Source organism: Schistocerca nitens, chromosome 5 (genome assembly GCF_023898315.1).
Source record: "Schistocerca nitens isolate TAMUIC-IGC-003100 chromosome 5, iqSchNite1.1, whole genome shotgun sequence".
In the NCBI taxonomy this organism is placed as follows: Eukaryota; Metazoa; Arthropoda; class Insecta; order Orthoptera; family Acrididae; genus Schistocerca; species Schistocerca nitens.
Genome location: NC_064618.1, coordinates 128,416,960 through 128,443,834, shown reverse-complemented (window position 1 = coordinate 128,443,834; position 26,875 = coordinate 128,416,960). Strand labels below are relative to the sequence as shown.

Genomic DNA, 26,875 nt, shown 5'->3' with positions numbered 1-26,875 from the left:
TGCAGGGCCATCAGTGGGTAGGTGAGGGTTGACAGATGACTGAGATCATGTGGATGAAGGTATTCATGGAGCCATCTGTCTGATAGAGGTCATTGGTGGCTTGATGGGCAGAGGAGGACTAGACATAGCAAATGAGGGAGAAGGTGTTGAGGTTATGGAGGAATGTGGATAAGATGTCCTCGCTCTCAGTCCACACCAGGAAGATGTCATCAATGAATATGATCCAGCTGAGGGGTTTGGGATTCTGGGTTGCTGGGAATGATTCCACAGATGTCCTATGGTTACATTGGCAAACAATAATGCCATGTTAGTGTCTACTGCTGTACCAAAGATTTGTTTGTAGCTTATGACTTGAAAGCAAAAATAACTTTGAGTGAGGATATATTTGGTCATTGTGACCAGGAAGAAGGTTATAGGTTTGGAGTTAGTTGGCATTGGTGAAGGTAGTATTCAATACTGGCAAGGACAAGAGCACTGGGTATGTAAGTGTAAAGGTATGTGGCCTCGACAAGCAGGACACTATGTGGTAAAGAGACAGGAACTGTGGAAAGTCATTGGAGGAAATAATTAGCATCTTTTATATAGAAGGGCACATTACATGTAATAGGCTGAAGGTGCTGGTCCAAAAGGACAGACGTTCTCTTTTGTAGGGGGCAATATATAGCCACAATGGGGCATCCTGAGTGGTGGGGTTTATGTATTTTAGTAAGCATGTGGAAGGTAGGAATGCAGGGAGTGGGTGGGTTGAGGAGGGAAATAGACTGAGGTTAGAGGTACTAGGGTGGACCTATGGATTTGCAAAGGGACTGGAGATCATGCTGCATTTCTGGAATGGGGTCACTATGGGAGGGCTTAAAAATGGACAAGGCTGACAGCTGGCAGAGCTCCTCAAATGGGGTAATCCTTGCAGTTCATAACCACAGTGGTGGAGGTTTTGTCGGCAGGTAGGATTCTAAAATTGACATACTAATTCATATCACTGTAATTCCATCCCAGATTTTTCACTGCTTTCTATCACTTAATTCCATTGTTGTTATAGTTGACTGTGAAAGAATGACAATTAAGGGTCCATTTATTCAAAATGTATTCCATCAATATGTTGTTGCAGTGGGAACTGATAAGACTTAAAGCACAATTCACTAAACATTCTTTTACTTGATCATCAAGCTATACATCAGAATATAGTATGTATGGAAATCAGTTGAAAAATTTGAGAGAAACTACTGAGTCACAAATTTCCACCATGCAGTCACTTCTTTTCTCACTTACACATAAATGTCTTAGGTATTCTTTATTGGCAAGACATTCTGTTGTAAAAGTAACAGAAATATGACACAATGTGCGAAAGAATGAACCCACTACGTCTCCATCTCTATTGTGCTGACCAGTTCAATCCCTTACATTGCAAAATAAATATGTACCCAATGTAAAGATACTTTCTCAATTTCCTTCAAGTTTTTCCTCCTGACTTTCTCTACTAAGCAGTGAGGCGTAACATGTCATTTTTGGGGAAAATGATGGGTTACAGTCTCGGTCCTTTTAAACAATAAAATATGATGATGATATTTAATTAACTTTTTTATTAGTGGTTACAGACAGAATATTGTTGGAGAAATGGGTTATTATTATGTGCAGGTAACGGAAGGTGCATGGGTGCAGCGCATCTGTACGATGGCACTATGAGTTTTGCGTGTTCATCTGCTGTGGGCCACTTGGTCTCAGACATTGCACCTGGGAGGTGTGTCGTGGCCATGGAAGAATGGCACTAAAAATGACATAATAGAAGCATGAAAAGAAATTTTCAAAACTGTCATTCTGCCTTATGTTCTTGGTTGTTTTGGTTGTCAAATTTTATACTCGCTGTACAAGATATTTGCATCCAAACACTTCTGATACAGCTGTAATATAGATAACTGAAGACAGTTAGCTCAATATATAAAGAAGCTCAAACATACTGTTGTTGAAAGAAGAAATACTGTTGGTCAACATGTAAAATTGAGCAGTATTCCAGTTTCCTTTCAGCCTCTAACAATAAAGATATTGCAAAAGAGAATAATTCTGCAAGCAGAAGCAGAAGCACAGTTATCCACAATTTATTAGCTGGGCTGCGTGGTAGTAAGCAACCTCGGAGACTATATTACACAACGAGATGGAGTAAATCCAGTAGAAACAAATAACACTCCATCACTTCATTTTCATTCCGTTCTGCAACAGGACTGAGTTACAACAAAACTAAACATTCAATTTTGGTGACAATGACTGGACACGAATACAGTGGTACTAGAGAACAAAAATAAGAACAATTTTTAGAAATTTATTAAGAGGAAGTTTTAGCAATACACTGTTGTCCTTGACAATGGGTGTCAGCAGCCAACAATAATTCACAGCGTAAGCACTGTTAAAAAAAAAAAAAACACTGCCCATAAATAGAGATATGAAATTATATGTAGCTAATCAATTAACAATTATTTTTTACTGCTGTAACAGGTTCCAACTCTGAAGGAGTTTGATCAGTCCTCAAGTCAGAAGAACAACAAGAGCAGTTTGTGTGATTTCCAACTGCCGGGACAGCTTTGCTATGAAGAATCTGTAGTGGTCTACTGTAGTGCCTCGCCACAACACACAGCTGTTCCAGCTTTGGAGACACATTCAAGTCAGCCAGCAAGGTGTAAACAACAAAGGGTTACTTCACATCAGCAGTTCATCATCACTAGACATGCTCCTACACAACTCAGGCATGCTGTATCTATGAGAAACAATTTATTTTTCTATTATTTTGAAGGTGGTTGTGTAATAGCAACTAAACCCTGAGCAATGTAACGGCTAGCTCTTTTTTTTAATTTTTTTTTAAATTTACTGTATGTCTGTCATCACCTGTACCAGGAGGGCAATTTACAGGAAACATTTAATAATTTGAAGAATTAATTGGCTAGTCTACTACAGAGTTGCAAATGAATTAAGAAACGACTTTAAAACTTCCAATGGCAAAAATTAAGGTTTCAGAATTACAGACAGCTGTAACTACTTCAAAAAGGGAGTTACATACAGAGGTGAACAATCAATGTGATATAGTATGAAATTAAGTGAATGAGCAAATTAGAGATATGAACAAGGACTTGAAACAATCAAAACAATCAACTGAGAAGGAATTTTACAATATTAATGAGCAAATCTTAGACACTCAGGTATAGTTGAATGTATTAGAGCAGACTAGGGATTCAAATGTAAAGCTTATAGACCATACATAAGACACACAGACTTAGAATCACAAAAGTAATTATCCTGTCAACGATCGATATGAACAATCACAAAATTAAAATCACATTAACTAATAACTATTATATATGTTTACTATATTTAATTCTAAGTAGCTACAGTTATCTATGCATGTTTATGATGTAATAAGTAAATATACACTGAAGTTGTTAAGTTCAAGATGATAACAAGCCATTAAATTATTTTCACAAAGTTAAATGGTACACGATAGGTCAAACAGTTAATTTAAGTTATTTTGCTACTCATATAACTGCTAAACTGGAAACAAACATATCAACCTTTTTACATATTTTGCATATTTCCACTCAATAATGTTGTACGGAATAATTTTCTGGGGTAACTCATCATTTAGAAAGGAATTATTGATTTCACAAATGCAAGCAGTAAGAATAACATGTAGCGTTCATCCACAGACACCACGTAAGTAACTATTCAAGGAGTTACGCACTTTAACTGTGCTGCCACAATATATATTTTCTCTAATGAAATTCTTCATAAATAATCTTTCACAATTTGACAAGAACAGTGTTGTACATACCTACTACACTAGAGGGAAGAATGACCCTTGTTACCCACTGTTAAAGGAGTTCAATACGCAGCAACGAAAATTTTTGATCATTTGCACAATAACATAAAATGTGTCAGGTAGAGAAGCAAGTTTTAAATATAATTTAAAATCATTTCTCCTGGATAACTCCTTTTATTCCATTGGCACATTTCTACTTAAAAACTGGCAGGCAGGAAAAAAAGGGAACTTGTTTTCAAATGCAGCTGCATGGGTAGGGGTAGCAATAAAATGATAATCTGCTCATTAATGTTAACAGTAATTTTATATATATATATATATATATATATATATATATATATATATATATATATATATATCCCATAAAGCGACTCATTCTACATCATTTGGATAAAAGAATCATTCAAATGATCTATGGAGCATGCAACTAACTAACAAGTATAGAATCCTGAATTTTTTGAGAAATACAATCAATCTTGACTAGGTTATTAAACTGGAGCTTAATTGTCTTTGAATGAACTTGTACGAGTGCCTCACTATGTGTAAATACAAGAAAACACAGTAACTGGAACATGAATATTTTCTGCTGGAGGATTTGATACTTTTTCTTTCCTGTTATGAATATTGTGGTTGGATTGGTGATAATTTTTGTAGGTGTGATTAAATATGGTAAGTGATTGGGTAATTTCAAGACCCTAGATTATCTTAAATGTTGAAAAAAATTATGCTGGTAAGCATACAACTACACCAGCTATATCCTATTACCAAAACACACACACACACACACACACACACACACACACACACAAAAATCACTGTAGCCCAAATTACACAGTTTCACATCTTTAGTTACCATTTTGGGATTTTTTTGCATCAAAGGCATGAATATTGTAGAAAATCATATCAATGCATTTTGCTGTATATTAGCAACATCACACTCACCTGAGAAAAGAAAGGGACTTGGACCCATTCCCCAAAAATTCGTTATGACATGCTAAGATCATAGTAAAATGCCTACCGTTTGCCTAGGAGCACAGTGATGGCAAATCAGGCAATTAACATACAAGGGTATGACTATCCAACCTACAGAAACACAGTGGGAACTTTTCTAGTGCGAAGGCAAGAAAGAGGACTCTGCCATTTGTAAATAGGTTTAATACATCTGAAGCATTGCACTGTATGGAACAGAACAAGGACCATGAGCAATATGCCGAAAAAATACCTAGAAACTTTTGAAATATGGTGGTGGAGAAGAACAGAGCAGATCAAGTGGACAGATCAGGTGATAAACAATGATGTATGAAAAGAGTAGAAGAGAAGAAAACTATTCTGAATACTACTCTTCAGAGGAAAGCTAATTGGATCAGATACACACTTGGACACGAGGGGTTCATACACAACATCATTGAAGGGAAGATCTAAGGAACTACAGAATGAGCAAGAATAATAATTCAACAACTGGATGACATGAAAGAGAGCAAAGCAGTAATCTTGCTTTCTCATTTGTCAAAAAACAGAGGGACAGAGTTTATATAACCTCTCATTTGTCAAAAAACAGAGGGACAGAGTTTATATAACCTCACCATTGATTATTAATTTCACTATCAATTACTTCTGATGCCAGTCAATTTTTTGTGATGGTACTCGTGTTTACTGTGTGTGTGTGTGTTTTTTATCTTTACGAAGTTTCTCTGAAAACTGAGGTTCTTAATGCACTTGCACAGCACTTACCTGCTGCAGTTTTGCCTCTAAAATGGCATGGTGTGCTCCTGTCAAAATATCACCATTTGTCGATGACGTCATTTGGCTGCATTCCCATGTTATTTGAGTATTGTTTACACTGGGAGAAAGTAAGGTACCCTAGAGTTTTATTATCACCAATCCTCTGTCAATATATTGCCCCTTCATTACCTTATTTTTCAATTTCTTTCCTATCAGTATTCCTACTCCATTTTCACCATTTGTGATTTCCTCTGAATAGAAAAGCTTATAATTTACACTTTCTACCTCCTCAGTCTCTCCCCATCTCACTTCACACAAGCCAAATGAATTTAATCTGTCCCTTTTCATCTCCTGTTTTGCATTTTCTAGCCTTTCTGCTTGTAGCAGTGTGAAGACATTCCATGTTCCAATCCTTACCTACCCTTCCTTCATTCTCCCAATCTTCCTTTCAAATGTGCTTCCTCACAATATGTTCTCCTCCTGGAGTTCCAAGTGAGGGGAGCTTAAACTTCGGATTCTTTCACATTTAGAGACATACCACATACTGCTTGGGATATTAAACTGGTAGAATCCCATTATAGTCCACAAAGGCTATAGGTTGTCCAGCCTACATCAGCCACTCCCTATGAGTCAGACATTGCTTGTAGCCGTCCTTGTGGGGGTACAGTCACTACCTGTACTATTTATTCACCAAAGAGAAAAGGTGCCTCTTCTATTAGCTTCACCATTCTAAAAGGGCTCTTGTTCTGCTTCTGCTGCTGCCATTGAGGTCATATAATATGTAAAAATATTGCTTATGAAACAAGGTGCATAATGAATCATTACACATGCAAAATCGGCACTGAAACAGGAGAGATAAAGCATGAAGCATGTTGGGCTGAGTAGTATCATTATAAATAATGTCTCATTTAATGGAAAAATGCATGCAGTTGCTCAGGAATTAACAAACAACAGTTTATGTCACTACAGATGAAACACCTTGTTACTGTCAACTGCATATTTCCCAAAAAAGCAGACAATACCGATAATAGGTTAAGTCGACTTTCCAGAGGTGATACATAGTTCAGGGCTATAGCCAAACTCTTTTCTTGCGGACAGAATGTTATATTTAATTATTCACTACATTACACACATTGCATTAACAATATCAAAATAATTGTTAAATGGCAATGGATGAGAAATCATTAACGATGGCAGTGAATGTCTGCTGTTGTATTGCAAACTCCTGGATAGTTTTGTTTGTGAAACCAACAGCGCATTATCATGTAATAGCAAAAGCCGATGCAGTTTTTTCCTTACACTATGACCGAAGAGAGTAAGTTATCGGCAACAAATAGCAGTTATGATTGAGACACTCCTGGGAACAAGATCATAATGCAAAATACACTTTTTAAGCCACCAGACACAAATTATTATGTTCATACTGCCCCTTGTTCGATTATATGTCTTTTGTTAGGTCTCATTCATTAAGTTGTTCTTAAGAAGTTAATATAAAGACATCATCACAACTCATCACCTGTAACAACACTGATTAGGAATGCTCAAAGAGCGAACTGATGTCATTCAACCAATAATGTAGTAATTCATAAGTCCCCCTTTTGATTTTTATTGTTTTGAATTGAAGCAAGCAATACTCCTATACTCTGGGCAATTACGCCAGCTGCTACTTTTAGTCCTCTTGTTTGAGCACCATCAATCTCGCTGGCCTGTGAGCATTGTTGCAACCGTTACTGGTTGAGTACCACCTCCACACTGCCGCCAACGCAAGCATATTCCGCCATCGCCCAGAGCAACAACATCATCGCCAGTCATCATGATATCCTGGATAGCTACTGCTGGTGGAGCACACCCTCCCAGCAGTGGCCTCCGCCTGCCACTGCCAGCTCATCAGGCTATATGATGCTGTCAGTTGCACTGGGAGCCAGCCGTGCCCCTTGCCACAGTATTAATCAGCAATGTCCTGCCTAGCATCAATGGGTGCCAAATGTGCCCTAGTTGTAGCACTATGCCAATGGCCCAGACCAATATCTGAAAAGCCTTCTATATGGTAATATCGTATGTCCCTGAAAGCCATGTTTTTAATTCCTGTGCTTTTTCCACCTTTCAATGACATAAAAGCTGGTGATGCGGCAATTCCCCATTTCCCCAGCTGCTTCATCAAGCGGTATCACACTTGGAAATGGCTGCTACTGTGTCCCACCAGCCGTTGCCCTTCCCCTTCAGTCGAGCACATTTGCTCACCTGCCCAAGTTCCAACCATCCAACCAACTTCAAGCTCATTGGCATCATTGCATCTCTGGCGGTTGATGGGAGGCAAACCTGGCTGACAGTGGCCACCAGAGACCCAACAACACCAGTGGGCTCAGCCAGACTTTGAGAGGCCACAGGAACAACAGCAATGGCACCACCTGGCTCAGCTGGATTGGAACGTTGTGCAATAAACCACTGCACATGTCAATGGTAATCATGGTTTAATTCCTGCGTCCATGCCACCATGCAAGGACACATAAATAATCATAAAATAAATTTTAAGCAATACACCCTAATGACAAATTCATAAAGTTGGAAACCTAAAACATTTGAAACTGAGCAGATGATTGAGGTACAAGATGAAGCATTTATGTACAGATCTCATAAAAGAATACATATCGACAAATTGCATGAAAACTGATGATGCAATTATTTGGCTGGGGAGGCTGGGTGGCAGGTCTCTAGGAAATTCTATGACAGGAGAGTAAGTGGTGGAAGTTACTATAAAGCATTCTGGGAAGCAGATGAAAAAAGGCTAGAACAAGATAAAAAAATATTTTTACTGTATCAAGAATTTAGCTCAAAAAACTTGTCAAAAGCAGGAACAAATGAAGAACTGTTTGTTACTGCTTAAGAGGGAAAATAAATTTTCAACAGCAAAATATTGTAAAATTGCTAATTATTAGATTAAATTTTTTCCACACTACATGACTGAGTATGCGATACTATCACTGTGTAACGTACAGCACTTTTACTGTGTAGGGTCACTACCCAGCAAAAGTAACAAGTCTTTCCACACAAGTACTAAGAGACAGTGTGTGAAGTATTGCATTACTGCATTAGCAGCCACAAGCTGGTAGCCATAACTGTGGCAACTTGTGGCTCAGAACAACACACACATAAGGGGACTGCCAGATGGGGCTAGCTATTCTCAGAGCAAAGTTGCACCACAAAGCAGCAATGACTGCAGCAGGCTAGGTGATGTCACCACACCAGGGCAAGTCTCTTGTTATGGGCAATGTGATTAGGTGTCAAGTATTAGTGAAACAAGAGCACCTTGGGAGGATAGAAATGTCCGAGTTTTGAGGCAGAGTCATTCTTATCTCCAGAGTCAAGCAGCACCACCATGACTCCAGGGCCCCGTTGGGCAGTGGAATGTCGGGGCATTGCCAGCAGTAGCCATGGGTTCAAGACTGGACTGTGCCAGCTGCAATAGACACTAGCTTTCTCAAGGGACTTGGTGCCACAGCACCATCAACCTGCCATCCGTGCCTGCTACTGAGTTCCTAGTGGGAGTCAGTGCCTCAGTGCCATCTGATTGCTGCCAGAGGACAGTGAGTTGAACCCCATGTGCAGCCATCTCCGAGCACCACCACAGTGATGTATACAGAGCTGAGGGGCCACCAGGGGTCCATGCTGCCAAGGCACTAGGATGCCACTGACTTCAATGGCCCTGGCCCCAAGGCCGCCATCCTACCACGGTCCTGTCAACAGTACCACAGAGTGCCTACTCAGCATCCAGGGTGGCAGCCGCCACCCATACGTCAGAGCTGGGCAGGTGCAACAGAGAGAGGACATGTCTGCCTCACTGAGCCACGACATGTCATGTCCTGTAATTAAATAAGGGGATTCTTTACTATCACCCGTTTTTCCGCTGGGCCTACTGACCTGTCACCACATCCACTCATCTCCCTGAGTGCGAGTGCGATTGCACTCTTCAGAATGTGTCCGAGAGGTCGTCACCACTGAGCACACTTTGATTGTGTGGACACACAGCCAACTGACAATACCAACGGATATTTTTAAAATGTGATCACTGTACAAAACGAACAATGGTCAATTAACACAATGGGAATGTGAAACCAAAAGCCATATTTTCAAATACTTTCTGAACTTTATGCATGAAAACTATAAGGTTTGTCTTACATAGCAGCAAACAGATTGGTTTCCTACAAACATAGGCATACATATTAGTCTATTTCTAAGGTCCATCTACATTACTAATTTCATGCAAAAAATACATATACAATCATTTAAAGTCAGTAATTGGCTGTGTAAGAAGAAACTAAGCAGTAAGTAACAAAATGATGAGTTATATTACCTGTCAATTCAGCTACACTCTTGCCACCCGCTTGCATTGCCACTATTTTCCCATGGTTTATGACAGAACTTAACATCACCTCCTTCTGTAACATGGCCATAGCATTCTGCTTTGCAATTTCAAGCAGTTTTTTCTTATCTATATGTAGCCCTGAACGAGACCTGCAAGAAAAATACAACAATTTAATGTCACCACCAAACAGAAAATGCCATTCACGAAAATATGAAATAATACTATCCTCTCACATTACTTTTTATTGCAAGAGATGCACAAAGCATGTAATTTAAGTACAACAAAAATTTAGGACTATTATGCAAAATTCAGTGAAGAAATAATTTAACAAGAGCCGTCATAGCCCTCTGTCAGAAAGTGTTGCAATGTTAGAAAATGCAAGCTTTCTATTTAAACAATAACGCAATGGAAGGGCTCGGAAAGGGGAGGGAGGGGTACACCAATGCAAGTATATCACACTGGAAAAACAGCTCAATTGCCTGAAGATAAGGTCTTAGTTACTTCAAAATCAATTGCAAATAAATTAAAACTGTAAACACAACTGAATAGAAATAGTAAGAGGAGAACCTTTGCACCAACATTTGATTCACTCACACAGGATGACTTTAAAGTTACTTTGAAGGAAACAAAATGAAATCATTCAATCAACAGAAGACAGAGATCCCTTCAAGCAGTTCTCATAAAGAAGAAAATGGCACATTGATTCTATGACAATTTTTGCCATGGAGCAAAATTATCAAACAAGATTCTACCCATTGCCACAAATAATGACACTGTAGATCATTTGAAAAGAGCACAGTATTTCTGCCATATAGCTATGTAGACTACTTACTAGCAGAGGACCTAATTGACTGGGAAAAAACTACATCATTAACATCTGTCGTCCTTTACAAATTAAAAATTCTCTTGGTCTATGTAACATCCCATGTATCTTTGAATGCATGATGAACACTTTGCTTTGACACCTCAAATGAATGACATATCTTTCAATACAAGGATGACATCACTTTTTAAAAAAGTCTGAACAGGATCAAAACACTGGTCTGTGGAGAGAGAGAGAGAGAGAGAGAGAGAGAGAGAGAGAGAGAGAGAGAGAGAGAGAGAGAGAAGAGGGGGGGGGGGGGGGGGGGGGGCTTATTTGTTGTCCACAAAAGACAACTCTTTAGTTATCTTGTTAAGGGAACATGAATCCAGCCCATAATAGAAAAACTAGCAGATGTAACACATTTTGCTACTATTCAGCACATGATAAGCTTTCTCAGGCTATGCACCTACTACAGGTGTTTGTTAAGGATTTCAATACCAAGACAGACTCATTACTAGGACTGCAGCAGAAAACAAATTATTTTGGATGGAATAACAAGAAAGACCTTTCTACGTACTTAAGGTTCAGGTACCTAGATCCTCCACAAACCTGGCACTGTATAATGACAATAGCAAAACAAAACTGGTCGCTGGCCCTATCAGTTATGGTAGAGGTGCAGTTTCAAGTGCAAATCTAGAAACGAATTACTTGGACTTTTCTCAAGCCTCCAGTATAGCTTCCCTGACCCACAATAACTGCTTTATAACATGGAGGAGTGCCTTGCACTTGTTTGGGCAAGACGTTTCTACCACAGCTAGCAGATCAGTCAGTATGGCAATGTATCCACATTCAATATGCTGGATGACATCCACAAAACAATTTTAGAATGAAAGGCATAAATAAGCAATAAGACAACAGGGGCACGGTATTATACTGGTGTATGCCAACTAAGAGAAGCTTTATCATGTCCTAGTGAAAGCTGTAGCTTTTTAAAATAAAAATAAATGCAGTACCCTTTCCTGTCAACAGAGTATGTTCCAAATTTTTCCCATAGTAGCTTCCATCAACGGATTATAATTCTGGAAGACATTAAGAACACTCACTTAAGGCTGTTACAACATTTTTTTAGCTCAAAATTGTGGACACCATACTAGTGAACAATTTTTTTTTCTTTATAATCAAAGCTTCTATCTACATAATCATTCATCCAACTGGTCTTTGAGACTTGGCAGTATTCACCACTTTTTGTTTTGCCCTCTGCAAGGGAATAAAGTAAGAATAATCAGATTTGCATTCCAGAAAATACTGGCCATAATCTTTAAGACGCATGGATCTGACCTCAATTTTCTTGATTATCAGCCACTATCTTCCACATGATGGATGATTGACTGATCTGGCCTTGGAACACTAACCAAAATGGCATTGCTGTGCTGCTCTGCAAATAGCTGAAAAAAAGGGGAAACTACAGCCGTAATTTTTCCCGAGGGCATGCAGCTTTACTGTATGGTTAAATGATGATGGCGTCCTCTTGGGTAAAATATTCCGGAGGTAAAATAGTCCCCCATTCGGATCTCCGGGCGGGGACTACTAAAGAGGACGTCTTTACCAGGAGAAGGAAAACCTGGCGTTCTATGGATCGGACCGTGGAATGTCAGATCCCTTAATCGAGCAGGTAGGTTAGAAAATTTAAAAAGGGAAATGGATAGGTTAAAGTTAGATATAGTGGGAATTATTGAAGTTCGGTGGCATGAGGAACAAGACTTTTGGTCAGGTGAATACAGGGTTATAAATACAAAATCAAATAGGGGTAATGCAGGAGTAGGTTTAATAATGAATAAAAAATAGGACTACGGGTAAGCTACTGCAAACAGCATGGAATGTCAGATCCCTTAATCGAGCAGGTAGGTTAGAAAATTTAAAAAGGGAAACGGATAGGTTAAAGTTACCGTATTTAGTCGAATCTAAGCCGCACTTTATTTCCGGTTTTTTGTAATCCAAAAAACCGACTGCGGCTTAGAATCGAGTGCAAAGTAAGCGGAAGTTCTGAAAAATGTTGGTAAGTGCCGCCACAACTAACTTCTGCCGTCGCATATATGTAGCGCTACACAGGCATGCTTTGCAGGCACAAAGATAATTACTGGCGCCAAAACCTCTGCGTCAGTAAATAAATAAAAATTAAAAAAGTGGGAGACGAGCTTTTTTCTCCTCCCCGAGTTTCGACCACTGCATTTTCATACATTATCCAACGAAGGAAATACAAATTTCGTATTGTTCATTTTCGAATGCAGCAGCATTTCAATGTACTACAAAATCCGACTGGCAAGACTGTTTGGGTGTTTGTCAATATGGGACACTCTACGTTCTGAATTTTTTCCTACCTGTGAGAAGAGATGGTTGCTAATAGGAACTTTTATGAACTGTGAATCACATGCAGTATTCTCTTCACCATAAGAATAATACGAATATAAACATTTTGTCATGTATTCTTTCATGTTTGCAGCTATCTTATTTAAATCCTGTCTGCCTAATTAACTACGAAACTAGAGTGAGACAACAGCAAACGCGGAAGAATACACATATCATGTCATGTTTATATTTGTATTATTCTTATGCCTAATAGTGATACAGCCAGAAATGAAGCACGGCAATTGACTAGATTTTAAAATCTAAGATGACTCTAACTTCGGTGCAGAATGTAATGTACTAAAAGAGGCGTCTGCAAAGATTTTCAAACGGAGAAAAATTTTCGCTAAACTCTCGTTCAGAACATCTTATATCATAGGCAGTCTATTATTTGGTTCTTGTTGATCATTATGAAAGAAAGTGGCAGTGTAAGTAACAACAAATAGCAGTTGTTTTGCTAATGAGACGACTCCTCTTTTTTTTCCAATTGTAATCGGCGGTACCGTGCACAAAAGCAAGCCATGCGGCGAGCGGCGACAGGCCGTAAACACTCATTATCAGAAAGCGATAAACAATGCGTGGCACAATACAGTAATGCATTTTCAGCTTAGAGAGACGTAAACACCTATAACAAAGAGAACGGTACTTATCAGATCAAAGAAAAATAAGCAATCAATTCGAACCAGACGAAGCACGTGAAAAAGGAAGGGTACCCGAAATACAGACGGAGCGCCTGACGCATAGCAATGGCTACCTGGTAAAGCTTAACTGCTAAACTTACGACTTGAACCAAACTACTGTAACTGTATCGTCATTCATTCGACCTAAATTATGTCTCGTATTATAATGGGCCAACTTTGTTTCGATTTGGAGGTGCGGCCTAAAACTTTTCTGTCACCTTGAATTTCGAGTCTCAAATTTCTGGTGCGGCTTAGATTCTGGAAAAATGTTTTTCCTTGATTTAGAGTCTCATTTTTCAGGTGCGGCTTAGATTCGAATGCGGCTTAGATTCGAGTAAATACGGTAGATATAGTGGGAATTATTGAAGTTCGGTGGCAGGAGGAACAAGACTTTTGGTCAGTGAATACAGGGTTATAAATACAGAATCAAATAGGGGTAATGCAGGAGTAGGTTTAATAATGAATAAAAAATAGGAGTACAGGAAAGCTACTGCAAACAGCATAGTGAACGTATTATAGTGGCCAAGATAGACACGAAGCCCATGCCTACTACAGTAGTACAAGTTTATATGTCAACTAGCTCTGCAGATGAGGAAGAAATTGAAGAAATGTATGATGAGATAAAAGAAATTTTTCAGATAGTGAAGGGAGACAAAAATTTAAAAGTCATGGGTGACTGGAATTCAATAGTAGGAAAGGAAGATAAGGAAACATAGTAGGTTAATATGGATTGGGGGTAAGAAATGACACAGGAAGCCTTGCACAGAACATAACTTAATCATAGCTAACACTTGGTTCACGAATCATGAAAGAAGGTTGTATACATGTAAGAAGCCTCGAGATACTAGAAGGTATCAGATAGATTATATAGTGGTAAGGCAGAGATTTTGGAACCAGGTTTTAAATTGTAAGACATTTCCGGGGCAGATGTGGACTCTGACCACAATCTATTGGTTATGAACTGTAGATTAAAATTGAAGAAACTGCAAAAAGGTGGGAATTTAAGGAGATGGGATATGGATAAATTGACTAAACCAGAGGTTGTAGAGAGTTTCAGGGAGAGAATAAGGGAACAATTGACAAGAATGGGGGAAAGAAATACAGTAGAAGAAGAATGGGTAGCTTTGAGGGATGAAGTAGTGAAGATAGCAGAGGATCAAGTAGGTAAAAAGACGAGGGCTAGTAGAAACCCTTGGGTAACAGAAGAAATATTGAATTTAATTGATGAAAGGAGAAAATATAAAAATGCAGTAAATGAAGCAGGCAAAAAGGAATACAAACGTCTCAAAAATGAGATCGACAGGAAGTGCAAAATGGCTAAGCAGGGATGGCTAGAGGACAAATGCAAGGATGTAGAGGCTTATCTCACGAGGGGTAAGATAGATACTGCTTACAGGACAATTAAAGAGACCTTTGGAGAAAAGAGAACCACTTGCATGAATATCAAGAGCTCAGATGGAATCACAGTTCTAAGCAAAGAAGGAAAAGCAGAAAGGTGGAAGGAATGTATAGAGGGTCAATACAAGGGCGATGTACTTGAGGACAATATTACGGAAATGGAAGAGGATGTAGATGAAGATGAAATGCGAGATATGATTCTGCGTGAAGAGTTTGACAGAGAACTGAAAGACCTAAGTCGAAACAAGGCCCCGGGAGTAGACAACATTCCATTAGAACTACTGACAGTCTTGGGAGAGCCAGTCCTGACAAAACTCTACCATCTGGTAAGGAAGATGTATGAGACAGGTGAAATACCCTCAGACTTCAAGAAGAATATAATAATTCCAATCCCAAACAAAGCTGGTGCTGACAGATGTGAAAATTACCGAACTACCAGTTTAATAAGTCACTACAATACTAACGTGAATTCTCTACAGACGAATGGAAAAACTGGTAGAAGCCGATCTCGGGGAAGATCAGTTTGGATTCCATAGAAATATTGGAACACGTGAGGCAATACTGACCATACAACTTATCTTAGAAGCTAGATTAAGAAAAGGCAAACCTATGTTTATAGCATTTGTAGACTTAGAGAAAGCTTTTGAGAATGTTGACTGGAATACTCCCTTTCAAATTCTGATGGTGGCAGGGGTAAAATACAGGGAGCGAAAGGCTATTTACAATTTGTAAAGAAACCAGATGGCAGTTATAAGAACTGAGGGCCATGAAACGGTAGCAGTGGTTGGGAAGGGAGTGAGACAGGGTTGTAGCCTCTCCCTGATGTTATTCAATCTGTTTACTGAGCAAGCAGTAAAGGAAACAAAAGAAAAATTCGGAGTAGGTATTAAAATCCATGGAGAAGAAATAAAAACTTTGAGGTTGACCGATGACATTGTAATTCTGTCAGAGATAGCAAAGGCCATGGAAGAGCAGTTGAACGGAATGGACAGTGTCTTGAAAGGAGGATATAAGATGAAAATCAACAAAAGCAAAATGAACATCAACAAAAGCAAAATGAGGATAATGGAATGTAGTCAAATTAAGTCGGGTGATGCTGAGGGAATTAGATTAGGAAATGAAACACTTCCAGTAGTAAAGGAGTTTTGCTATTTGGGGAGCAAAATAACTGATGATGGTTGAAGTAGACAGGATATACGTGGGCTGTCCACAAAGTACATTACGTTTTGGAATTAAAAATAAATAAAATATTGGAAATTTTTTTAATTATATACAGATGAAAGCCACACTTAAATACTACTTTTCTACATAGTTGCCATTTAAATTAAGGCACTTATCGTAGCGATGGACGAGCTTGGAAATTCCTTCGTCGTAAAATTCGGCCGCCTGCGCCTTCAACCACGTGGTTACTTCTTGAAGCTGTGCGTCGTCATCAAAACGCTGCATAGCCAACCAGTTCTTCATTGCTGGGAATAAGTGGAAGTCGCTCGGTGTCAGGTCGGGACTGCACGGCGGATGAGGAAACAACTCCCACTTAAAAGATTCGAGAACTTCACGAGTGGCATTTGCCATGTGGGCCCGGGCATTGTCGTGACCAACTTTCCCCTGCGCTTGTTTGTATTGCTCTTCTGAGGTTGTGCAGAGTTTGGCAATACCTTTGAGAGTTTATTGTAGTGCCCCTTTCCAGGAAATACACAAAAATCACACCTTTTCTGTCCCAAAAGAGGTAACCACGTGGTTGAAGGCGCAGGCGGCCGAATTTTACGACGAAGGAATTTCCAAGCTCGTCAATCGCTACGATAAGTGCCTTAATTGAAATGGCAACTATGTAGAAAAGTAGTATTTAAGTGTGGCTTTCATCTGTATATAATAAAAAAATTTCCAATACTTTATTTATTTTTAATTCCAAAACGTAATGTACTTTGTGGATAGCCCTCATAAAATGGAGACTGGCAATGGCAAGGAAATCGTTTCTGAAGAAGAGAAATTTGTTAACATCGAGTATAGATTTAAGTGTCAGGAAGTCATTTCTGAAAGTATTTGTATGGAGTATAGGCATGTATGGAAGTGAAACATGGACGATAAATAGTTTGGACAAGAAGAGAATAGAAGCTTTCGAAATGTGGTGCTACAGAAGAATGATGAAGATTAGATGGGTGGATCACATGAGGAGGTATTGAATAGAATTGGGGAGGAGTTTGTGGCACAGCTTGACTAGAAGAAGGGATTGGTTGGTAGGACATGTTCTGTGGCATCAATGGATCACCAATTTAGTATTGGAGGGCAGCGTGGAGAGTAAAAATCGTAGAGGGAGACCAAGAGATGAATACACTAAGCAAATTCAGAAGGATGTAGTCTGCAGTACGTACTGGGAGATGAAGCAGCTTGCACAGGATAGAGTAGCATGGAGAGCTGCATCAAATGGTTGTCTCAGGACTGAAGACCACAACAACAACAACAACAACAACAACAACATCTTACACATTCTTCTTAAACTGCTGTTTTGTTTAACGTGTGTAGCGGTCCACCCATACTTGATCCACAGTCACAAAACCAATGCATAAAATCAGTTGGATTCTTTCCGCAATGAATTTTTTGACTGTATTGGATTCCAGTTCATCCATTTGAATGAAATATGCACGAAATAATTCTTTAAAAAACCACAAAAAACTATTCCACAGATGCACAGCTTTTACCAACAAAAAGAAACAAAATTTTTCTAATATTGGCACCATCTTCATATCAAGCAGAAACATTTTTTACTCTGTGATTTGCAATCAGATCTATAGAATTGTTACCTCACTGAATTTTGCTCATTAAGAACTACACCCATCTCTCAGTATTCATGACTTCATTGTTCCAGGATTCAAGTATTTGAAAAATTAATTTTACTGATATATATTTAGTATCTATGAACCAATTATTTGCCTATTCACAAACAAAAGAAAACAAGCACTACAAGAAAGTGTGAGTTATGTCGGCGTGCAGACCAGCATGTTTACCGTTAAAAAGAGAGAGAGAGAGAGAGAGAGAGAGAGAGAGAGAGAGAGAGATGCATGAACGGACTAAGTTCACTCATGGAATGAAGTAGAAAATGTACAAGTAACATGAAAGTGGAGCGCAAAGTACTAAGCACTGAGCAACAATACTTTCTGTTCTTACTTGTTAGTTGTAACTAAGCACTGTTTTATAACACACAGCCTCAATTTTATTTGTGAAGCTGAATGTACTTTCCTATGTGACATCTGTCCAGTTACTTTCTAATCCCAGTCACACAGATTGGTTTGATGGATGCTGTATCACTGTGTTTACACCATGTCAGTACCATTCTACTATTTCAACTGCATAACACGCACATATGTATCGGGTATGTTATGCATGTTCACATAAATTACATTTTCATGTTATTTATAAGAAAATGGTTCAAAATATGTTGAACTTAAGAAATAAAACAATGGAAAATCCAGGATGGAATAGTGTGTGTGTGTGTGTGTGTGTGTGTGTGTGTGTGTGTGAGGCCTTTTTGGCCGAAAGCATGGTGAGTAGCAACTGCCCTTTTCAATCTTGAACATAAGAAATAAAATTACAAGCTATTTCATATCTTGGCTGTTGTGAAAATGCACCATCTGTTGGCCACATTTTAGTCTCAGTGAATACATTGTAAGGTGTACAGTGGCTCTCATCACTATGATAGCTGCGGACAGAAACTCTGCAGAATGGATACTCAGAATATCTACTCCATTGAGGGGGGGGGGGGGGATAGGTTTTTTTCTTCTTTTTTGTGTGTGTGTGTGGGGGGGGGGGGGGGGGGGAGAGTTACAACGATATTTAGATGCAAAAGATTAAAAAAAAAAGTAACACACACCTTCTCAGCAATGTGGCTCTGTACATAACTATTTTCTAAAGAAAATAAATGCTGATATTTTTAAATATTTCTACCCACTTTCCTATTCATTCAGTTCCCAGAATGGTGTAGAATTTACCTCATGGCCTTTATCAAGAAGATCCATCATGAACTTTGCTCTGGTTCTTAAGAAATCCTACCATCATTAGTAGTTCCTTTATGCTGAAGTTATGTACCCACTTTTAATGAAACAGATGGACCCTTAAACCTAACTTTCACAGTTAACAGTGTGATGTGTGATGATAACAATGTTCCATCTAGCAAGAACTGACTACCGGTGATATGTGATGATAACAATGTTCCAACTAGCAAGAACTCACTACTGTCTGACAGAACAATGCCATGCCATGATGTGACACTCTGTTGATATCCGGTGTGAATCAGTCTTTACTTTACCTTGGAGCTGGTGCAATGAGAGCATCATTAAGTCTATAAGTGTATCTAGGTTAACTGTTTCATGCACTTCTGAGTAAACAGAGCATATTGCACCTTTGAAAGAGACATGTGCTATCAGCATGTGAACAATAACTTTAACATGCCCACAGCTGTACAACTGAATAGGAAAGTGATAGTGATGAGCTTTCCAGTGCAAGCATATGTTGCATAGCCAATGTGCTGAACTTGTAAGGAAAGGTCCTCAGAGGAGGGATCAACTTTTAGAAACAATCTATATGGTGATGTAGGTTAAGGTCCAAGGAATCACATCCTGCAGCCAGTCACCCCAATGTGCCCTCTTTTGCGAGTAATCGATGAAAAAATATTTCGGAATTTCACATGATGCTGTATAGCTTTACAAATGGTAACAATCTGCAGACTGGTTGGAAAGTGTAATGGTTAAGGTATTGAGCTCATATGAAAAGGGTTATCAGTTCTAATCTCATCATATAAATTGAATTTTTTTTATTTTTAAATGTTTATCAAAATGACTTTGATCATTATTTTTATTCAATTATCTGATTTAAATGTAAATTTCTATATTGATTTGTCACATCATGTTTGTCTTCATATGAAATACATCATTTGCTCCTATTTTTCTTCCTATCAATCTTTTTCCACTTGGAATCCTTGTTCATGTGATTTTCATTATTGTTATATAATCAAACCTTTTTCATCCATGTTATTGCAATCATTACTTCTAGTTCTCAAGTTGCTTGAATTTCATTTTACTTACAATCCCTGCTTTCATTTAAATCATAATCCATGTTATTTTGTCTGAAGCACAATTTATGTTTTAAATGTTTAAACAATGGAAAATCCAGGACGGAATGTAACAATATTCCAGCAATACATAGCCGTCATTCCACCACCACACCCAGTCTTTTTATTCCTCTCCTTTTCTGCCACTCCCACTCCCCCTCCCCCTCCCCACCTCCCGCCTTCTCTCCGTCTAACATGCAGCACTTCACTGTCCGTCACCCCCAGCACACTATCCCTCCCCTTCCCTGCCCCAGCCTTCTCCTTACCCACACCCAGTCGCCACTCCCAACAAGCACTGGTGCTGCTGCTCGCAGTGTGGTTTCAGTTGCTTGAGACTGCATTCATGTGTGTGAGTTGCATTTGTGTGTGTGTGTGTGTGTGTGTGTGTGTGTGTGTGTGTGTGTGTGTGTTGTTGAAGAAGGCCTTAATGGCCGAAAGCTATAATTGTGAGTGTCTTTTTGTTGTGCCTACCTGCGATTCAGCACTCCACTATATGGTGAATATTGTTTTAAATGTTTGTATGATGATTGCCATCCAAAAAGATGTACATCTCTAAACGAAAAATATTCTTGACACCACTGCGCAGACAATATGAACAGATTATTTCATCTTTTGTTTTCTTAACTGGAAGATCAGCATTTTAAAATGTTTAAACTTTATTATACATAAATAAAAATAATCAGATTCACATACACAAATATTCCAAGTAGAAGAATAATGATAGGAAGAAAAAATAAGAGCAACTGAAACAGAAGTTAAAACGTTAATTAAAATGCTGTGTAAAAGGAATACAAATAAAAGAAATTGTGTGTAAACCATTTAATAGTACCCGTTCAACACAGTCATTTCATTTAAATATCTGGGTGTAATGTTTCAACCGATATGAAATGGAACGAGCATGTGAGGATTGCGGTAGGTAAGGTGAATGGTGAACTTTGGTGTATTAGAAGAATTTTGGAAAAGTATGGTTCATCCGTAAAGGATACTGCATACAGGATGCTATTGTGACCTATTCTTCAGTGTAGCTTGAGTGTTTGGGTTGCACATCAGTTCGGCTTAAAGAAAGACATCGAAGTAATTCAAAGGTGGGCTGCTAGATTCGTTACTGGTAGGTTCAAACAACATGCAAGTGTTATGGAGATGCTTCAGGAATTCAAATGGGAATCACTGGAGGGAAGGTGATGGTCTTTTCGAGGAACATTACTGAGAAAATTTGGAGGACCAGCATTTGAAGCTTACTGTCGAATGATTCTACTGCCGCCAACATAAATTTCATGTACAGGCCATTAAGATAAGATACAAAAAATTAGGGCTCATACAGAGACATATAGAAAGTCATTTTTTCTTCACTCTATCTGCAAGTGCAACAAAAAAGGAAATAACTAGTAGTGGTACAGAGTACCCTCTGCCATCACCACACAATGGCTTGCAGAGTATGAGTGTTGATGCAGATGTAGAACTCCCTCATTTGCCTCTTAATAATGTTAAATACAATCACACATATATCTCTCTCCGTCTATTGTGCTTGGAGACTATGACACCATGCTCTGGAGAACAGAAACAGTAATAACAATACTTATGGAATATTTAATCCTTTCTTGGAGGAACATGGTCTTATTAAAAACCTGAATACACAGTATTAATGTTCCACAATAATATTTATTTAATAGTTCGTTATGAAACAGCATTGGACTTCCTAGGCCATCATCACGTAACTTGAAGATAAACAGATAGTCCATCAACTTTGGTGAGAGTGCAAAGCTGTACAAAGATTGTTAATCAAAGATACAGACTATATCGATACAAAACTACAAGCATAAGATAATACCTAAAGAGAGTCTGAACAAATAAATCGTAAATTACAGAATATTTAAAGATTAAGAGTATATGAACACCTTTACTGAACATGCTCTGAATGAGTGTCATTTATATGACATGAAATGTGACGTTCTGCATAGAGGAACCAAAGGCAGAAAACAAACATTACTAAAAATTCTCGTCATTAATAAACATCAATCAAAGAATCTGGATGAGGCCCTAATGACCAAAACCAGTAACACCACTCATCTTCACGAAACTAGTGGTAGTCAGTTAATATTTCTCTCACCATTAGATAATACGCTTGTTGTAACTGTTCCACACCCACATTCCACAGACTACTTTCTCCCCACTGCCCCCCCCCCCCCTTTTTTTAGGGACTGTTCATCAAATTCACCAATTTGTAGCTATAACATAGTAGTCGTTTGTGCCATAACTCATTTCCACAACATATATAACTTACATATTCATATATTTTTAATCTTTGAGTATACTGTAATGTAAGATTTATTTGTTCAGGGCCTTTTTCAGTATTACATTATGCTCGTGTTTTTGTATTGATAATGTCGCGTATCTTTGAGAAACAATCTTTGGACAACTGTGAACTGTGATGACGTGTGGACTACCTGTTTAGTATTAAGTTATCTGACAATGGCTTACGAAGCCAAGGGCCAGTTCATAATGAATTATTAAATAAATATTATTGTGCAACATTAATACTGTGTATTCATATAGGCCATCTTATGCTGCATGGAACATGCTGTGAACAATAAGGTTATTCTTTTGACAAAGTATGCTGAGCAGCATAGTAGACAGTGCTTCCCTTCTATTTATTGCCCAATGCAGAATTATTGAGAGTGTATCTACGTAAGTGTCTGGTCTGACAGCATTGTCGTAAATTTAGTAAGTAAATCTCACAAAGGCTTAGATAAACTAATGTTAGCAATCATATGTTTTACAATCCACCTGATTCAGTTTTAACAGCTGCAGAATCATTCAATGAAAAGTGCCACAGAAGTACCCCATCAACCTTACAATATTAGTTGGAAACAAGTTTAACCTAGCAAGTATAGAATGGGACGTCTTTGAATTCATAGCAGTTGGTTTGGATGGACAGTCTTGTGATACACACACATCAAAAACAAGTTTTGCATCACATCAGTTCTGAGAGTTCCGGAACCTGTACAGAAACATCATTTCCGCCCTTTTTATTGCTCATGGAAACCACACATTGCATGTTGTACCAGCATATAGCGAGACCTTCAGAGGTGGTGGTCCAGACTGCTGTACACACCGGTACCTCTAATACCCAGTAGCACATCCTCTTGCATTGATGCATGCCTGTATTCAAAAAAATGGCTCTGAGCACTATGGGACTCAACTGCTGAGGTCATTAGTCCCCTAGAACTTAGAACTAGTTAAACCTAACTAACCTAAGGACATCACAAACATCCATGCCCGAGGCAGGATTCGAACCTGCGACCGTAGCGGTCTTGCGGTTCCAGACTGCAGCGCCTTTAACCGCACGGCCACTTCGGCCGGCATGCCTGTATTCGTCGTGGCATACTATCCACAAGTTCATCTAGGCACTGATGGTCCATATTGTCCCACTCCTCAACAGCAATTTGGCGTGGATCCCTCGGAGTGGTTGGTGGGTCATGCGGCCCATAAACAGTCCTTTTCAATCTATACCAGGCATGTTCGATAGGGTTTATATCTGGAGAACATGCTGGCCACTCTAGTCATGCAATGTCATTATCCTGAAGGAAGTCATTCACAAGACGTGCTCAATGGGAGCGCGAATTATTGTCCATGCTGCCGATATGGTTGCACTATCAGTCAGAGCATGGCATTCACATTTCATGCAGCCGTTACGGCGCCTTCCACGATCACCAGTGGGCGTACGTTGGTCCCACATAATGCCACCCCAAAAACAGCAGGCAACCTCCACCTTGCTGCACTTGTTGGACAGTGTGTCTAAGGCATTCAACCTAATAGGGTTGCCTTCAAACACGTCTCCGACAGTTGTCTGGTTGAAGGCATAAGGAAGGCATAAGGAACACTCACCGGTGAAGAGAACGTGATGCCAATCCTCAGCAGTCCATTGGGCATGTTGTTCGGACCATCTGTACTGCACTGCATTGTGTCATTGTTGCAAAGATGGACCTCGCCATGGACTTGCGAGTGAAGTTGCACATCATGCAGACTATTGCGCACAGTTTGAGTTGTAACACGATGTCCTGTGGCTGCACAAAAAGCATTATTCAACATGGTGGTGTTGCTGTTGGAGTTCCTCCGAGCCATAATCCATAAGTAGTGCTCATCCACTGCAGTAGTAGCCCTTGGGCGGCCTGAGGCAGGCATGTCATCGACTGTTCCTGTCTTTCTGTATCTCCTCCACGTCCGAGCAACATCACTTTGGTTCACTCCGAGATGCCTGGACACTTCCCTTTTTGAGAGCCCTTCCTCGCACAAAGTAACAATGTGGACACAATCGAACCATGGTATTGACCGTCTAGGCATGGTTGAACTACAGACAACACGAGCCGTGTACCTCATTTCTGGTGTAATGACTGGAACTGATCGACTGTTGGACACCCTCCGTCTAATAGACGCTGCTCATGCATGGTTGTTTACATCTTTGGGCAGGTTTAGTGACATCTCTGAACATTCGAAGGGACTGCCAAGTACTCAAAAAATTCTGGTCCTATGTAAAATCACTACGGAAATCAATGGCTTCTACCAAGTCACTCACTGACCAGTCCAGTATGGAAATACAAGACATTAAAAGGAAAGCTCAAGTTCAAAATTTCATGTTCAAAAAATCATCAATGCAGGAGGATCCTACAGACATACCATTATTTGATTGTCTCACTGATTCCCCTATGGAGGACATAGAAAGATGTTTGCCTGGCATAGAGAAGCAAATGACAGAGCTTGAAACAAATAAGTTGCCATGTTGGATGGAATCCCAATTCGGTTTTACTAAGAGTACCCTTTGGTATTGGCTGCCTATTTAGCTTGCATTTATCATGAAGTTCTCATCCAGTGCAAAGTCCCAAATGTCTGGAGAAAAGCACAGGTGACCCCTATACATAAGAACATTACAGAACAATCTCCTTCACATCAGATTCCTGCAGAACTCTTCAGCATACTCTAAGTTTGAATATAACAAATGTCCTTGAGATAAAAAAGCTTCTGTCCACAAATCAGCATGGGTTTAGAATCGATACAGTGCCCCACTGCAGACTGTTAACAAAGGTCCTCCTGCATGGAATAGGTTCCCAGATATTTGAGTGGCTCTGGCTCTAAGACCTCTTACATAATAGAACCCAGTACATTGTTCTGGATGGCTAGTGCTCATCAGAGTCAAGGCTATCATCAGGAGTGTCCTAGGGAAGTGTTATAGAACCATTCTTGCCCACTATATGATCTGACAGACTGGGTGAGCAGCAATCTGCAACTGTTCACTGATGGTGCTGTAATGTATGGGAGAGTGACACTGTTGAGTGACTGTGTGAGGATACAGATTGACTTAGAATTTCAGTATGGTGTGATGTATGGCAGCTTGTTTTAAAAGTAGAAATATTAAGTAGAAGCAGATAAGTAGGAGAAACAATTCCTTAATGTTTGAATATGGTATTTGTCATGTGTTGATTGACACACAATCATGCTGATTAAATATCTAGACATAAACTGTGAAGCGCTATGAAATGTTACGCGCTTGTAAGATCAGCATTAGGGACTGCAGATGGTCAACTTCGGTTTATTGGGGGAATTATAGGGATGTGTAGCTCATTTATAAAGTCGATCACATATAGGACAATAGGTCACGTACAACCCATTCTTGAGTACTGCTTAAATACTTGGGATCTGCTCCATGTTGGATTAAAGGAACACACTGACCTAATTCAGAGGTGTGCTGCCAGATTTGTCACCAGTAGTGGAGTAGGAGACGGAAAAACTAGTAGTGATACAAGGTAACCCTTTGTCACACAGCATATGTAAGTTGCTGTACATGAAAGAGGTTTTGTTAATCAACCAACATTCTGATCAGTTATTTCGTGGCAGGTGTTCTTTTCACTGTTTTCATCTCACTTCATTTTGGTAGAATATTTTTTTTATATATATGGTTGAAAATGAATGCACAAATATAACACTATAAGCATTAAGCAATACCACACAGATTCAAAATTGTTTCACTTTCAAAGAAATTGTCATTTTGAAACTTCCTGGCAGATTAAAACTGTGTGCCGGACCGAGACTTGAACTCGGGACCTTTGCCTTTCGCGGGCAAGTGCTCTACCACCAGAGCCACCCAAGCACAACTCACGACCCATCCTCACAGCTTCAATTCTGCCAGTACCTCATCTCCCACCTTCCAAACTTCACAGAAGCTCTCCTGCGAACCTTGCATAACTAGCACTCCTGGAAGAAAGGATATTGCGGGGACAAAATCTCGTTCTGGAAACTTCCCCCAGGCCGTGGCTAAGCCATGTCTCCGCAATATCCTTTCTTCCAGGACTGCTAATTCTAAAAGGTTTGCAGGAGAGTTTCTGTGAAGTCTGGAAGGTAGGAGACGAGGTACTGGCAGAATTGAAGCTGCGAGGACAAGTTGTGAGTTGTGCTTGGGTAGCTCAGATGGTCTCTATTGACATCTTAGATTTCAAGCAGTGGTAATCAATGAAATCTCAATACCATAAAAAATATTACTGTCGTGATAGCAACTACCATCCATTGTATGTTAGCCATGAGCAAAACTAATGACATTCAAATATCCAAC

General features: G+C 39.3%; 1 protein-coding gene across 4 annotated transcripts in view; it reads right to left on the bottom strand.

Moving 5' to 3' along the window:
• Positions 1 to 26,875, bottom strand: part of LOC126259967 (serine/arginine repetitive matrix protein 2-like) — a 400,597-nt gene that overhangs the window by 316,593 nt on the left and 57,129 nt on the right. For all 4 annotated transcript variants that reach the window (XR_007546580.1, XR_007546579.1, XM_049957081.1 and 1 more), the window contains exon 2: positions 9,876 to 10,036. Coding sequence is in view for 2 of the 4 variants with exons in the window: in XM_049957081.1 (XP_049813038.1) it covers positions 9,876 to 10,036 (161 nt within the window). In the remaining 2 variants the exon portion in view is untranslated. The remainder of the gene's footprint in view (positions 1 to 9,875; positions 10,037 to 26,875) is intronic.